The sequence below is a fragment of the Polyergus mexicanus genome, unplaced genomic scaffold (assembly GCF_030449975.1).
Source record: "Polyergus mexicanus isolate NDT 795.1 unplaced genomic scaffold, iyPolMexi1.0 SCAF_12, whole genome shotgun sequence".
Classification (NCBI taxonomy): Eukaryota; Metazoa; Arthropoda; class Insecta; order Hymenoptera; family Formicidae; genus Polyergus; species Polyergus mexicanus.
In genome coordinates, this window is record NW_027223332.1 from 5744827 (window position 1) to 5759491 (window position 14665).

The 14665-nt window shown below is 36.2% G+C and overlaps 1 protein-coding gene across 5 annotated transcripts in view; it reads left to right on the top strand.

Moving 5' to 3' along the window:
• Positions 1-13171, top strand: part of LOC138938466 (zwei Ig domain protein zig-8) — a 50243-nt gene extending 37072 nt beyond the window's left edge. For 3 of the 5 annotated variants that reach the window (XM_070305455.1, XM_070305454.1, XM_070305457.1), the window contains 3 exons: positions 7164-7291; positions 9051-9295; positions 9809-13171. In XM_070305455.1, the coding sequence (XP_070161556.1) occupies positions 7164-7291; positions 9051-9295; positions 9809-10052 (617 nt within the window). In that variant the 3' untranslated portion in view covers positions 10053-13171. The remainder of the gene's footprint in view (positions 1-7163; positions 7292-9050; positions 9296-9808) is intronic. The other 2 variants (XM_070305458.1, XM_070305459.1) reach the window with 2 other exon arrangements.
• The last annotated feature ends 1494 nt before the right edge of the window (positions 13172-14665 follow it).

Genomic DNA, 14665 nt, shown 5'->3' on the forward strand with positions numbered 1-14665 from the left:
ACGAAAGCTTCATATGTAAGTGTTAAAAATAATATTCTCAAGATCTCCCAACTTTTTTTTTATATCAAATTTTCAAATAAACACGTCGCACAGTTGCATCAAAAGAACACATTTGCCAATATCAATTTTTCAGGAACCGTTATATTACGATAAAGTAGGCGGTCGAATCCATAAGCCGTAAATCGCACCTCCATGCGGAGGAAAATTCATCCCCGCGTAATAACCGCGTTGAACTATTTCGAATATCCCGAGGATGGGAATATATCACCGTGCGAAAACTATTTGGCAGCGGTTTGTGCCACAATGATAATACCGATGACACTTTTATTGCACTAAAGGCAACATAATCCTTACACAAACAATGATGTTTTCACGTTCTGATATCGTTATCTTTTTCATTTCTCTAAACTATTCTGAAGAAACTAAAAAGGAACTATGTTTCACGCTCTATACATATATCAATTTTATTTTCCGTTATTTGAATTATTCGATGCGGAGCGATTCGTCTATTACTTCGCTCTTTTAATCTGCAAACGATAATGACAAATTATATATCGGTGGGATAAACGTGCACAATGCACGATATATATTCAATCAACATGCATCTTTAAATAAATAATTGCTGCTCGTAAATATTACGATAAAATAAATATTTAAATTCCCATTTTCTCTTATCGCTCCTTCTATTTCAATTTCTATTTCAAATGAATAAGTCGCGCGATATATCTGTTTAGTTAAATAGCTATTACTGTTATCCGCTTACGAATCGTTAATACCGAGAGAAAGAGATATGTAATCGCGCGAACTGATAATATCTAAAATTGTTTATAGGAAATAATTACGTTTTCTTTTGATACTTGGCGATCACGTCTTGAAAGATAATAACACGACGACACACGATGGTTCGCTATTATATGTAGCGGTTCGAGTCTCCCACTGTAACATTTCTTATGATTTATTAAGGATTATTATATTTCTATCTCTTGAAAGATCAGATATTTTAATATTTATGACTTCGGAATAAGACATATAGAAAATTTTTCTGTTACGTGATGAAATAGTATTTAAAGATTAATCTCATGTCATTTGGTTTTAAATAAATTAAAATCTAGATTCAAGTCACCGTGTTAAATATGAATGGACAAAAAAGATTAAGAGAAAGTAAAATAAAACTGGCGCATTATAAAATAAATACGATTAATAGTTATTTAAATTATTTTGTAAATAAATTAGTTGGATATGCATACATACATAAACACATCTTGTATTCTAATCTTTATTATTTTACAACCATTACTAATTTTCATTATTTAACATAATAATCAAAAATGCATAAATGTTAATATCATCGTTATAGTACACAAGAGATAATGTTATATATATATACATGTTATTGCTATGTATTTAGAATATTTATATAGAATAAATATTACAATTATTACATATATTGTTTACATACAATTCATAATTCAAATGATATTCTTTGATATTAATTATAATAATCAAATTATTTAGTAGTAACTCCAGTATTATAGCGATAACAAATTTTATATATCATTTTACAATATATAAAAGTCTCAAAAATTGTTAAAAATTTATGTAATAATTAAATATTTTCTCTCTGTAATTATAGCTAGAATTGAGAACCGATAAAATAAATTCCGTTATCGCTGACGACAAACCATAACGTTCAATGATCGCGCCGGTTACCCTTATGCGTATAACGATGAAGCAATTTCATTGCTTAATCCGGTTTCGATAATCCTCTCATCATCGCCTGTACATTTGTAGCGGCGCAATGGCGGATAGAAGTTTCCTAGAAAATAGAGTAGGATTAACGGTCGAGCGGAGGTGCCGTACGGCCAGAATAAAGTTTCGTTAGCTCAATATCGCGCCGAATGATTTCCGATTCTGGCCGGTGGCCAAGCTCCTTCCAGTCGGTTTAGCTGAAATAAAGGATGTCATATTGAGAATTTGAGGAAAGTAATGCCTGGCCAGTCGTGCCGGACACCATTGTAAGCCGCGCGCGAATTGCCGGGGGTCTGCTCGCAACCTGGAAAACGCTATTCCGCGGGATTATCGCGGACGATAAAATCGGTACGTCCGTCGTCACAGTCACGGGTATAACGCTTCCCGGGTTTGTTAGCTGATCGCGGTTTCAAAATAACCGCGAGCTTTTATCGAACGTTCCCATCGGGATTGTTTTCGCGGTCGAGGGGGTTCGATGTGTACCGCGAAACGTATCGCTCGATCAGTTGCATTGCTCGTTTGGTTTTGCTCGAGTAAATTGCCGATAAAGACGTCCGTAAAAAGCATTTATGGACGCAATGCAGCATGATTGTACAAATGTGATTCTTGCATGACTCTCCGATCGATGAAAATGTACGCGATAAAAGTTTTCCTCTGTAAAATTGAATCGTACCTACTACAATAGATACATAGGATGTATATCGTAATTCAAATATTGTCTTTATTTAAAAAGATATATTAGTATTTTAATGGAAGATCAATGTGAAATTTGAGAATATATAAAAGAAAATTAAATCGCATACTTTTTAGAAATTTTAAAGCAAATAAAAAAAAATTATTCATGGTACTAAAATCAATTACAAGACATTTAATTCTCAGACTTCAAATACGCTTTTTTTCTAAGAATACAACTGTTAGAATTGTTCCATTCTTGCCACGAGATAAGACGATCGTTCCCGAGTCGAATTGGCAGCTACTGGAAGTAATTAGAATTCCTAATGATCGCAAGTGCGCTTAAGTAAGTGCCAGTAACAACGCATTATTAGGGTATAGATACTCCAGCAGCTTTTCTCCCAGGGGCCGAAACTTGAAGCAGCTATTCTAGTTAAGAATCTCGCCATTACCATCGCCTTTTGTGTAAATGGCTCTTGTTCGGTAGTTGAGCGGTAGTTCCCTTATAACCGTGGCGCTTGCCCACGGGGAGTATCGTAATGCAGGTGAACATCTTGGTTCATGTTCGAAAACGCATTCTGACGCGTTAGTATCCAACGGCTAAGACGGAAGTGTCGAGTTATCTTATCGTCGATAAGACATTAATCCGTAAAATATCTACGTGTTTGTAATAGAGTATAGTAACTTATCCCAATTAAACTTGATCGTATCTTATCTATAAAACTTAATAATAATTTGTCTGTAAAGAGAGATCTCGATTGCAAGTATCGGATAATATTATGATATAAAGATAATGCTATATACGCACGCACATACACATATATAAAGAGGAAATGTAACAGAACTTATGCAACTGCAGCGTAATCTCCCGAACAATTATTTACTTCACCGCATTCGGACCGCGATGTATATTCCCTTATCGTCGTTTTATCCTTCCGTAAATGACGCATCCATCGGACGCAATCGCTCCGTCGGTGACATACTGGCGAGTGATGCGCAATCAGTGTGACATGACGTCGGATATGCACGCGTGTTGCGCATACGTACACCGTATACTTGGACACATGACATTCCGGACGGTATCCACGCGGCCGCCATTCATCGCTGCATTCGAGCGCAATCAATTTCTATCGGCAATGGCGCGAATGAAAGATCATTATCGGCGTAGGAATGCCGGACACGAAGGGATAGACGGGCGGGCCCAGCGGCGACTCTCGCTCCTGACGATATGGCGCGTAACATATAGGTCCACAGTTCGTGTTACTACGATTGTTCTGCCTCCTCTCTTTGTTTCTCTCTCTCTCTCTCTCTCTCTCTCTCTCCCTTCCTTTGCTACTTTATCCTTCCCTTTCCCTTCATGTCGCCGGCAGTAATACATTCAATAATCGCACACACTCGTACCGGACCTGTCCCGCCGCTAACTTATCCCTCGATATACCGTCAGCTGCGTTTGTCTGTCAGATTAATGTCCTTGATCATTACAAACGTATGGACATCAAGTCTCGAGTGAATGATCGAATGAAATACGAAAAATGATCCGCGACTGCATTCCTGAAATGCAGTTGCTTCTCTGCCGATGTAACTTATCGACCATTTGTGTTTTACGCCGAAAAGATTGTTATTGAAGACAATGAAGGCAAGAATTATAATAGATAGCGTAGTCTGTGAAATAATACGCGCACTTTATTTAAAACAATGCAGCAATGATAATATGTTTAAATCACATCGAAAAGGGCGTATCATATGTTGATCTTCGTTGAATCGCGAAACGGGGCGATCTTTTTTTTTTTATTTTTTTATTTGATGTGAAACAAGCCATCTGGTAACGATGTAGGAGCGATAGTAGTATCGGATGACCCGTAATTTTCTTTCGAGAGGGGAAACCCTCGTTCTTATCTGAACGTATTTCGCAGAGAAAGCGTTTACTATCTCCCATGCTTATTAGATTTTTTGCGGACAACACGGCGGAGTGGTGATTCAATCGCGGACAAAGTCGCGGTCAGCGTACGTGCGTGTAATCTTTCCTCGATTTATCTGAACTTTCTATTTAAAAGTAAAACAACGCAGCGATTAGTCAAAGATGGATCGATGACTCGGTTAAAAATGAGCGAGCCGATTTGATTTATATTTTTTCGAAATTTCGCAATATTTCACCAGCATAGCTCGCAGATATCCGCGAGCAGAGCAAAAGGATGCCGAGAGAATACTTGTCGAATATAACATATATCCTATGCATAACGCCCTGAATATTTATATCAATAAACTGGCGCAATTGTGTCTGAATTATTTCGTAGAAAAATGAAGAAAAACAGACTAAAAAAATGTCATTCGTAATATTGTTGCAGTGTTGTAGTGACAATGATTATTATATTATGTGACTAAATTATAATATGATTATTATTATTAAATCTATGGTACATTGGTTGCTTTAAAATTTTTTTTTAAAATTCTTTATATGTATAGAAGCCTGAAAATATTCAAAATAAAATATCAATTTTATAAAAATAAAAAACTTGTTAAAAAATAAAATTATAAATATAATTGCATTTAATATATTTCGATTGTTTATGGTTATACGCGTATTTCAAAAACTGACAACTAAACGAACACTAATGAAAACGATTCACATGTCTGTCTTCTTTGTCACAAATATTTTGATGATAATCGAGGAACGAAGATCGATGGTCGAATTCCGTCAGTTTAACCGGACTATGTGAACTGTCGAAATAACTGATCGTTTCTCCTAATAGACGCTATCGTTTGTGAAGAATCGTTGAATTCTCGAGATATCTGCAGCCAATTGTAAAACGAACGATATCCTGCATCTCTCTTTAAGGAATGCTCGCAAGAAGCATTCGCCCAATCGCCCAGTGACGTATCTCTGGAAAGGAAATAAAGCTCTTTCGCAAGCGGTGTCTACTGACAAATATGCTCGACTGCGCGACTATCCTGCACCCGAGCAGCGCGTCAACGAGAATTCCAGAACACCGTAGGATCTCCATTTTAACGTAACAACGTTAGCATTAGCATCGCAAAAATCTTTTTCTCTTAACAACTAACGATGAACTCCTCGTATTCTCGTTAACGTCGTATCTTAACGACGTTCGTGCTCTCTCTCTCTCTCTCTCTTTCTCTCTCTTTGACTGTCAGACGACGAAACCAAGGAGAATACGTGGTCTCTGCGACTCGCAACTTTGTCAAGTGGCGACACTCTGCCAAAGCCTTTACGAGCAATGTGTGCTGAAAAGAAAATTACGTTTTGAAATTGTCGTTGGTAAACTCGCAAAGCAGAAGAATGCAAGGAACGATCTTGTTTAATGAGAAAACCAGCATCTTAAGAGGATTTATCTGGGACATGTTGAAAAATATGAAGAATATCGCTTGCTCTAAAATTTCAAGCGAAAAATCAAGATTTTCGACAGAAATAATTCAAGAAAACGGAGGAAGCAGCCTGGCGATGTAAACGCATATGACTCCGAAATGGATGTTGTACAAGCTATTTCATTTAACAACGCCCTGTATCGTAAACTTGTAAACTACGTCTAACTCGGTAAGCCTTCGAACGATACACGTGTTGCAAAATGTTATTATACGGAATAACGCGCCACGATAATAATACGATGAGAAATACTCCGAATCTCTTCATGACGCATAATTTATGCATATTTTACTCCATTAAGAAGTTAAATAATCGGGTAGCTCCGTGAGAATAAATGCCGGTAATAAATGCGAGCAACAAAAGGAACTCGTTTATGAAACAGTAATAAGCTATCGCCGCCGACGATGCTCGCGTTGGTTTTGGCATTCCCGGGGAGGAAATGAAGATCTGCCAGTGCCGCCGCAGACCGCCTGCTCGCAAGTCGGTCAGCAAACGGCAGAGGAAGTCTCGAAACTGGTTTGTCAGATAATTGAGATCCACCAATGGGAATCCGAGAAACTCGGAGAATCTCGACCGACGGACTGTAACGATTCTGTGTACCGCGGAAGCGGAAATTCGCCGAGGTAGGTATTTCCAGCAACAAGATTTAATGGCGGGGCGCGGGAAGGACGGGATAAAGAAGAGACACATCGACGCTACGTTTCTCGCTCGTTGATTCTTACGGAACGACGGGATAAAAATTTCAAACACGCAGTACCGCGCGGTATTACTTCCGCGATAATTAAGCGGGCTCTCTTAACGCCTCGAGATACGACCATAGCGGGTAGAAATATCGATATATCGGGTAGTTCTAACCGGTTTGAGAATGGGATACTTGAAAGGCATCCGTGCATTTTGTCCAATGATTTTTTCTCGAGATCGCATATAAAGGGAATTTCTCGAATAGAAATTCCCAGTCATCCGGAATTGATTCCATCGGTACTTCTTATGGCGAAACCTGTTTTCCGCGAAATAATGTGAATATAATGCCGAGCGACCACTCTTTTTTGCACGGTTATTGCATTTTATTTCTACAACTTTTTTCTCTTTTTTTATCGCTCTTGAAATAATACGGAACGGAGAATACGTGTATGGTAAAAGAAACGATCCCGTAACAACAAAATTTATATTCAGCTGCTAGTTTCTGCTAGAGTGTGCTTCAAAAGGAAATATTAGTAAATCTCTATCACGAACATTTCTTGTTTGCAATAAAACCAATGAATATTCACAACAAAAGTAAAACAACATATAAGACCATTTTAGAAATACAAAAACCTCTAGGAAAAATTAAAAATATTGTACATGCAATCCTGTTTCATTGCAGAGCCTGTAACGGAAATAGCCGGCGGTCCAGATCTGTTTATCAACAAGGACAGTACGATAAACTTAACATGCTACGTAAGATACGCGCCCGAACCGCCGTCGACGATAATTTGGAGTCACAATCACCAGGTAAGCGGATCTTGACCTATGACCTGCGAGTGAAGTTCTTGTCACTTGCTGAAAATCACTTGTCATGTCGCTGTCTTTGAAACTCGCGTCATGAGAGAGGTTTCAATTGAAATTCATCAGAATTTCGAATAACCGATGCTAGTTGGTGAACAGACATCAACGCAAACAAAAACATTTTTCACGTTTCTCATGGTCGTTAAAAAACAGTCCGTGTTTCCGTCGATCTGACACGTATATCGATTATAACTGGTAGCACGCTTTAGTTTCTTTGAGCGTACGATATTTATGGAGGACGACGACAACGGCTTGCTTTTTTCCGTATTTCGACAAGATGATGTATTTCTGTTCAAGCAATGCGCAATGGAATTGCAATTAAAAGATTTGTTTGTTCAGAATAATATTCATTTTATTCGTAGAGTGATACAGCTATTTTCATCTGCGGCAATATATAAATATTGCCATGAATAACAGGGTTTCTCTTTTAACGCCATGAGACAAATCATTTATTTAAAAGCAACGCAAAAGTTCCTCGTGTATATTTTAAATCGCGCATGTGAACTACAAACGAGCAAACACCTCGCGATGTTACGTTAGTCTTATACATTTTACTTTAAAAGTCTTCGTATTTATTTCTACAAACGCGCATATAACTGAAATAACCGAGGCGTCATTTTAAATTGTATTTTCCGAAAACTTGTCTCGAAATGCTTTCTGCAACTCAAGCAAAACACCTACAGTCGCTCCACTTTTGCCTCTTCCCGCAAAGTGCTTTGAATTCCATCTAGTCATGTCAGAGACAGACGAAACGACTCTTGTCTCTGTCTTTTTTCACGAACAAATAATTAAATTCTGAATCGACGAATTATTCGTACTTATATCGCAATTGTTCACGGCAATCATTTTCAACGATCGAATTATACGTATAGAAAAAGAAAAATCGCAAAATAGAAATTGTAATATCATTTTAGCAATAATTGAAATTTCTCATTTATTTACATTAATGCCTTTTATTCAAGCTCTTCAATCTAGATGTTTATTTATTTCAATTTTAATTTTAATCCAAATTTATAATACTTATTTCTAAATATTTTGTAATTGTGGTAATAACACTCTTTAAAATCATTATTAATATCTTTTCATCAATATATGAATTTATCAATATACCTATCTTACACTTATATTATATATATAATCATAATGCAATCGCGGAATCTTTAGTATTAATTAAACCTAATTAATTCAATGGAGTAACAAATTCTTTTCTAAATCTTATAAAATAGTCATATATAGTTTATATAATTTGGCTTTCATTAATTATCAATTTTTTTATTCATTAAATATCTTCCGTTATAAGATTAGACATATTTAAAAATAAAAATCTTACAATGATGTGCATTTTGTATTATATTTTACGAAGCACATACAAAACAGCAACAATTCTTATTTTCCAAAAAGAATTCTTAATCTTCTTGTTGAATTCTACAGATCTTTTGAATATAATTAATGCGTGAATGTTCTCTCGCTTGAAAAGAATTATTGTAAATATCCAAATTAAAATTTATATATATATATATATTGAAGCGGAGAGGTCATGAAATAAGTATATTCTTATATTCAGAGAAAAAGTTCTGGGAAAGGATTTCTGTCACTGCAGCTAACACGTTCCTTCTTCAGCTTTTTCCACAGAGTGGCCTTATCCGCAGCTGGTCACGTCAGAGGCAAGTAACCCGATGTGCTTTTTATACTCCTTCTTTCGCAGGCGATTAACTTCGACTCACCGAGGGGTGGCATCAGCCTGGTAACGGAAAAAGGGCCCGTGACTTCGAGCCGTTTACTCATTCAGAAGGCGATCGACACAGACTCCGGTGTTTACACGTGCTCGCCCAATAACACTCATCCTAACAGCGTACGGGTCCACATAGTCGATGGTAACGGAAAAATGCCAATTTCGCTTAGAACGGGGACTACGTGCAAACATGCCAACTCTTTTAAACTCTTTCTTAAGTAAGACGTTCTTTAAAAAACCGAAGCAAGTTCACTAAAATGTCGCAATGTTGAACAAACAGACACGTTTGGAAGTTGAGCAATAAATTACGATGGCTTTTATCTTTCCATTGCAAGACAAAAAATTTGTCTAAAATAAAAATAACGTGAAATATAAGCTTTATAGTGAAAATTATATTTATGATTCAACAATCAGAGTCATGTCTTAAAAATTATTTTTCCTGAGATTATCATGTTTGACGTAATATTAATAGATACTGAAAGAAACACAAGTGATCTTAGAATGGTCTCTAATATGGATCGTTTAGACGCGTAACAAATCATTCTTTCGAGACACAAGAAAGATGTCTCATAAAAAATGCTTAGCTTGTAACCGGTCGAATAGAACGGCGATAACTTTGTCTCCAAAGCGAGAGCCTCGCTCTCAACAACGCGGAGAGAAACGTCACTTTAAATACCACCTGCTAAGAGCCGCTCGAGCGAAACGACATTATAGCGTGGCGTTTGTTTCAGAAGAACACCCAGCAGCGATGCATCACGGCAGCGGCAACAGAATGGCCGCGACGTTGCTTCCGGTCGTCCTACTTCTTTGGATGATATTCTAGCCGACGCTATGCACTCCGGGTTGAATGCGCGCGAACTTAAGCGCGGTCGTCTAACTCCTACGAAAGCGGGCGGAGGGTCTGTTTCGCGATTTTGTCTCCCGGAATTCAGCTCGCTGCGACGCGCATTCGACACATCCGCCTTGCAAAAGTAACGCGAATCTCACCCATGATTCGCGTCACGACGTCTCTCCCATTACATTGTTAGAGTGTCAGGTTGACGCATCTACTATACAAGAAATTCAATTGCTATGTCGTCGTCTGGAAGACGCAAAATGAAACGAATAATATTAGGATGAATATATCAGTAAATGATAGATCGATGCGATTACAATCGCTGAATATATATTTCGTTTTATGTGATCGTGTATAAAACGATATAATTATATTTTTTGAAAAATGAGGACGAAAATCTAGCTTAATACCTAGAAGATTAAGATACAAAAATTTAAAGAAAAATAATATTTTCGATTAGCAAACAAAGTTGAATCGTCCAACGAAATTTCTTAATCATTCATTGAATCATTCTTTCACCGATTTTTCTATCCCGTAATCAACAGGCAAAAGTTACTTTACAACACTTCTTAACACGATTGGTCGGTTTACCGAAATTGAAACTCCCGCGGTACTTTCAAGGCCCGGTTGTCATTTTGCGAAAAAGAACAACGTCTAGAATCTTACCACGCTAAGAAAACAAGTACGAAGTCTTTTTTTTGGTCCGCCGACGAGTCGCAAGTCCGTTTTCATCGTCTGGAATCTTTCTCCACTTTGTAAAATAAAAATCGTCCGCGAAGAAAAACCATTTTTGCAAAGGCGGAGAATAGCCATACTCAATATAACACTTGACCTAAAAACGAACCAACAAACACATTCCTGAAATGATACTTGCTAAGGAAAGAAACAACAATGACAAAATTGCACTATAATCCAAGAAAATCCAAGTTGAACGTGATATTTTCCGATATTAAGCAAGATTATCTACGAATTTCGACAACTGAAAAATAAAAACGATTGGGATAATTAGAGGAACGCAACATCATCACGCAAAATTGCGTGATAATACGCGATGAGTTTATTAATGTATCAAATGGAAGGAACACACGCACTGCCAAACGCAACATGTCGGAGATATATCATTTATAATAAAATTTATCATCGCGCGTCTACCATTTCCACTTAACAGCCTCAAACACGAACGTCGGTTTTTCATTATTGCAGTTATTCAATTATTGAATGCACTCGGTAGCCTGAACGTTCCATCCGTTGCCACTGTCAACAATGTCTCGGGTGCGACTAGTCTCGGATATACATATATCTCGAAGTAATCTTGTTATCGGATTATTGATTATCGCGCATGAGACGAGCTGGAGGCTTTTATGCAAGCAGAATATTATTAATTATAAACACATCTATAAAAGCTGCTAGGTGCGTTACGATGGTGTTATAAAATTTGAAATATATAATAAGATGTGATAGAAATGTAAAGCAGGGATGAAAACGCGTGAGTTATTTTAACAAAATTAAAACATGATATTTTCTCTCACCATCACTTACGTAGATATGCGTAGATATCGAAAATATTTATCGAGAAAAATTTTTTTTTTTTTAAACTGCTGCTTTTATTTGTTTCGATTTCCTTTAACAAGCTCTCTCTCTCTCTCTTTCTCCCTCTCCTCTTTCTAGCTTAGTTTCATTTTTTAAAATTCTTTAAATGTTATATCAAAAAATTAATAAATATAATATTTTATGGTCCTAAATGTTACAACATAAAAATTGTACTATATAAGTATGTTACTTCAGAAGTTAGGAAAAACTGAACCTCGGAATATAATCAATAAGAGAGAGAACAATTTAACACACGATGTTTACTGCATTATATGGCGAATAGGCGCTGCGTTTGCGCTTTGTACACATCAAACGAGAAAACTCATTCAACTTCGAAAGTAAAGATTGAGGCGGAAAGGAGCGCAGGGGATTTTCATGCAGGTAAATATAACGGGCTTTTCCGGGCTCGCGACGGCGCAACTTATCTATAAAAAACGGGAAGATTTATTCGCCGAACTTATAATGGCCCGATTTCGAGACACATTTTGTCCTTGTTATGGTTATCGGTAAAAATTTTATTGTTCAAAAGTGCATTCTCGAAGATCCGAACATGATGCGCCGAGAGGATCCCGAGAGTGTTCCGCTTTCCGCCCGTAAAGATGGCTGCATTGTGTCTTGGCATGAGTATGGCAGCATTATTGCACCGGAAATGTACCTCGCTTTTTCAGGACCACTCACGAGAACGCTGAAACGGTTTCAATATGCCCGATCCTTGTCGCTATTAGCGTCCAAGATTAGATTTTTCTTCTGTCAATGGGACCATGTAATCGGAACAGATTTTGGTCCAATCGCAAATAATTCACGTTAGCAATTGACGCCGACGTGTATACGAAACGGAAGGTCCTATAATTGCTGTATATACTGAGTTAGAAATGTAATATTATAAGAATGCATCGGTGCTAGTCTTTTATCGAACTTACAATGACACCGAAATTCGTGTATTTCGAGGATCTCACCAGTGCAATGTGTGTATATGTTTTTTATAGATGCTGATATATGTACACTAGCCTAAATAGATAAGGAAAAGAAATTGAAAAAGCGTAGATTAAGTGTTACTTATGACGTCTTTCTGGATCGAAATCTTTTTCATAAACCTGTACATGTTCGCCGATTTAACGGACAGCGTCGGAAATTTTTATTTGCACACGCATTTAATAAAAGAATGAGAAAAATTGACTTTAAACTCTTATACAGAATAAACGTGAATCAAAGACCTACACACATATTAGCTATATATTAGATACGATTAAGTGAATTCTTACATCGGGTCGCTTGGTAATTGAAGATTTTTTTCTTAATGTTACCGCAGCTACTCGTTAACCATGTTTTTCTTTGCTCTTGATTACCGCTGACATCGCGTTTTAAAAGAACAATTTTAATTAATACTTGGCTCAACAGACGCTAATTACCTCCTTTTATGACGCGAAAATTCTTTCACGCCTTCCTTTTCGCTGCTTTGTAACATTAGCCAGTCATCTTGTTCGTTAAATTTCACTTGCCGCGACCGTAACTCGTACCACAACATCCCTTTTGTTTTTCAAAGTGTTTCTATCATATGTTTGTATTCACAAAATAGGAAGTGCATATTATGGCTCTTTTTATAATTAAATATTATAATAATGCTGTTAAATGTTTATAAGTGAAAAGTGGGATTATAATTAAATCGAAGATAATAAAAAAGTCGTGTGATATAAGATTGATATAAAATTTACTAGTATTAAAAATATCAAAGTATGTTTGCCTTTTTTTCTCTATCTTTTTATGATACCGATTATATATATATATATATATATATATATAATAATAATAATATTAATATTATATTTTATACCGCGCTTAATGTCGAAAAAAATATTTATGTACATATATTATACAAATTATCATATATTAATTATATTTTCTATTATATTACATTATTTTGTTATATTTTTGGATTTATAATTGCAATTAATCGCTATGTGTAATTATCAAAATAATAATTAATATATAGAGCACATAAAGAAAATAACTCACATAACGTGTGTGCCGAAATATCAAGCCTAACAAAAGCGTAAGTATCTTTTTAAAGCACCTTTCTAATATTTTTGTACATATATATATAAGATATATAAATATAGTATGTGTGTGTGTGTGTGTGTGTGTATATTCTTTCATATATAATATATTCGATAATCGATATGTAAAGTTCAGCTCTGCATAATTATTTTCATAATTATTATCTTCGTATAAAGCGGAGGTAGCAGGAAACTTTCCGTTGGCAGGCAATAATTTTCATCGCAAATGTAATTATTAACGCTCGTCGAGCATTATATACGGTGTAGTTCATTATATGTGAATTAACAAATTTAACGACAGTTCCAGAGCGTGCATCATATCGCGATGCTACCGGTAGCGACGCATTAATATAGTAGTTCCATCAACGAGACACGCATCCAATCGGAAAGTCGATAGACTCTGTGATGTGACATGCGATCATACATTTCATTTTACGAGCGCTAAATATAATGCATTCTTTTTTATTTTATTCTCGAAATACGATATATATTTTTTTAAATAACTGAGCCTAAATTTCACTAACAATAAGAATAATACAATGCAGTCAACGGTTTAGCAGACTGAACTTCAAATGGAATATTGATGGATACAATATCAATGCCAATCGATCAACGAACTAATAGCCATAACTATTCGTTCGCGAAACAAACTTTATCAATTTTATATAGAATTTTATATAAAATTAAAGGTTGAAATCATATTTTTTTAAATTAATCAGAAATCATTGCAATTTGCTTTTTTAACCGTGGACGACAGCACTGTTACGATTCGATGAGCTAATACAAAATTGGCGGTGCCATTAGCAGAACATACATAATTCCAGCATAGTTTCTCATACAAACTGCGATAATTCCACATCAGTTAGTTCTTGGTTAACATAATAGGTCAATCATCGGTCACAAGCCGGCAAGTACGTCGAAATATTCTATAGCCATACATAACTGATGTTGGTAGTCAATGGTTGTATGGCTGTGTCAGTTGGCATTGTTAGAAGTAATCATGTACATTGCGCATTGTCATAAGTATTCGTATCAATGAACAGACTATAATGCATCAATTGAGATATAAAGAAGGCTATTGAAATTGTACCGCTCCAATTAATATCTAA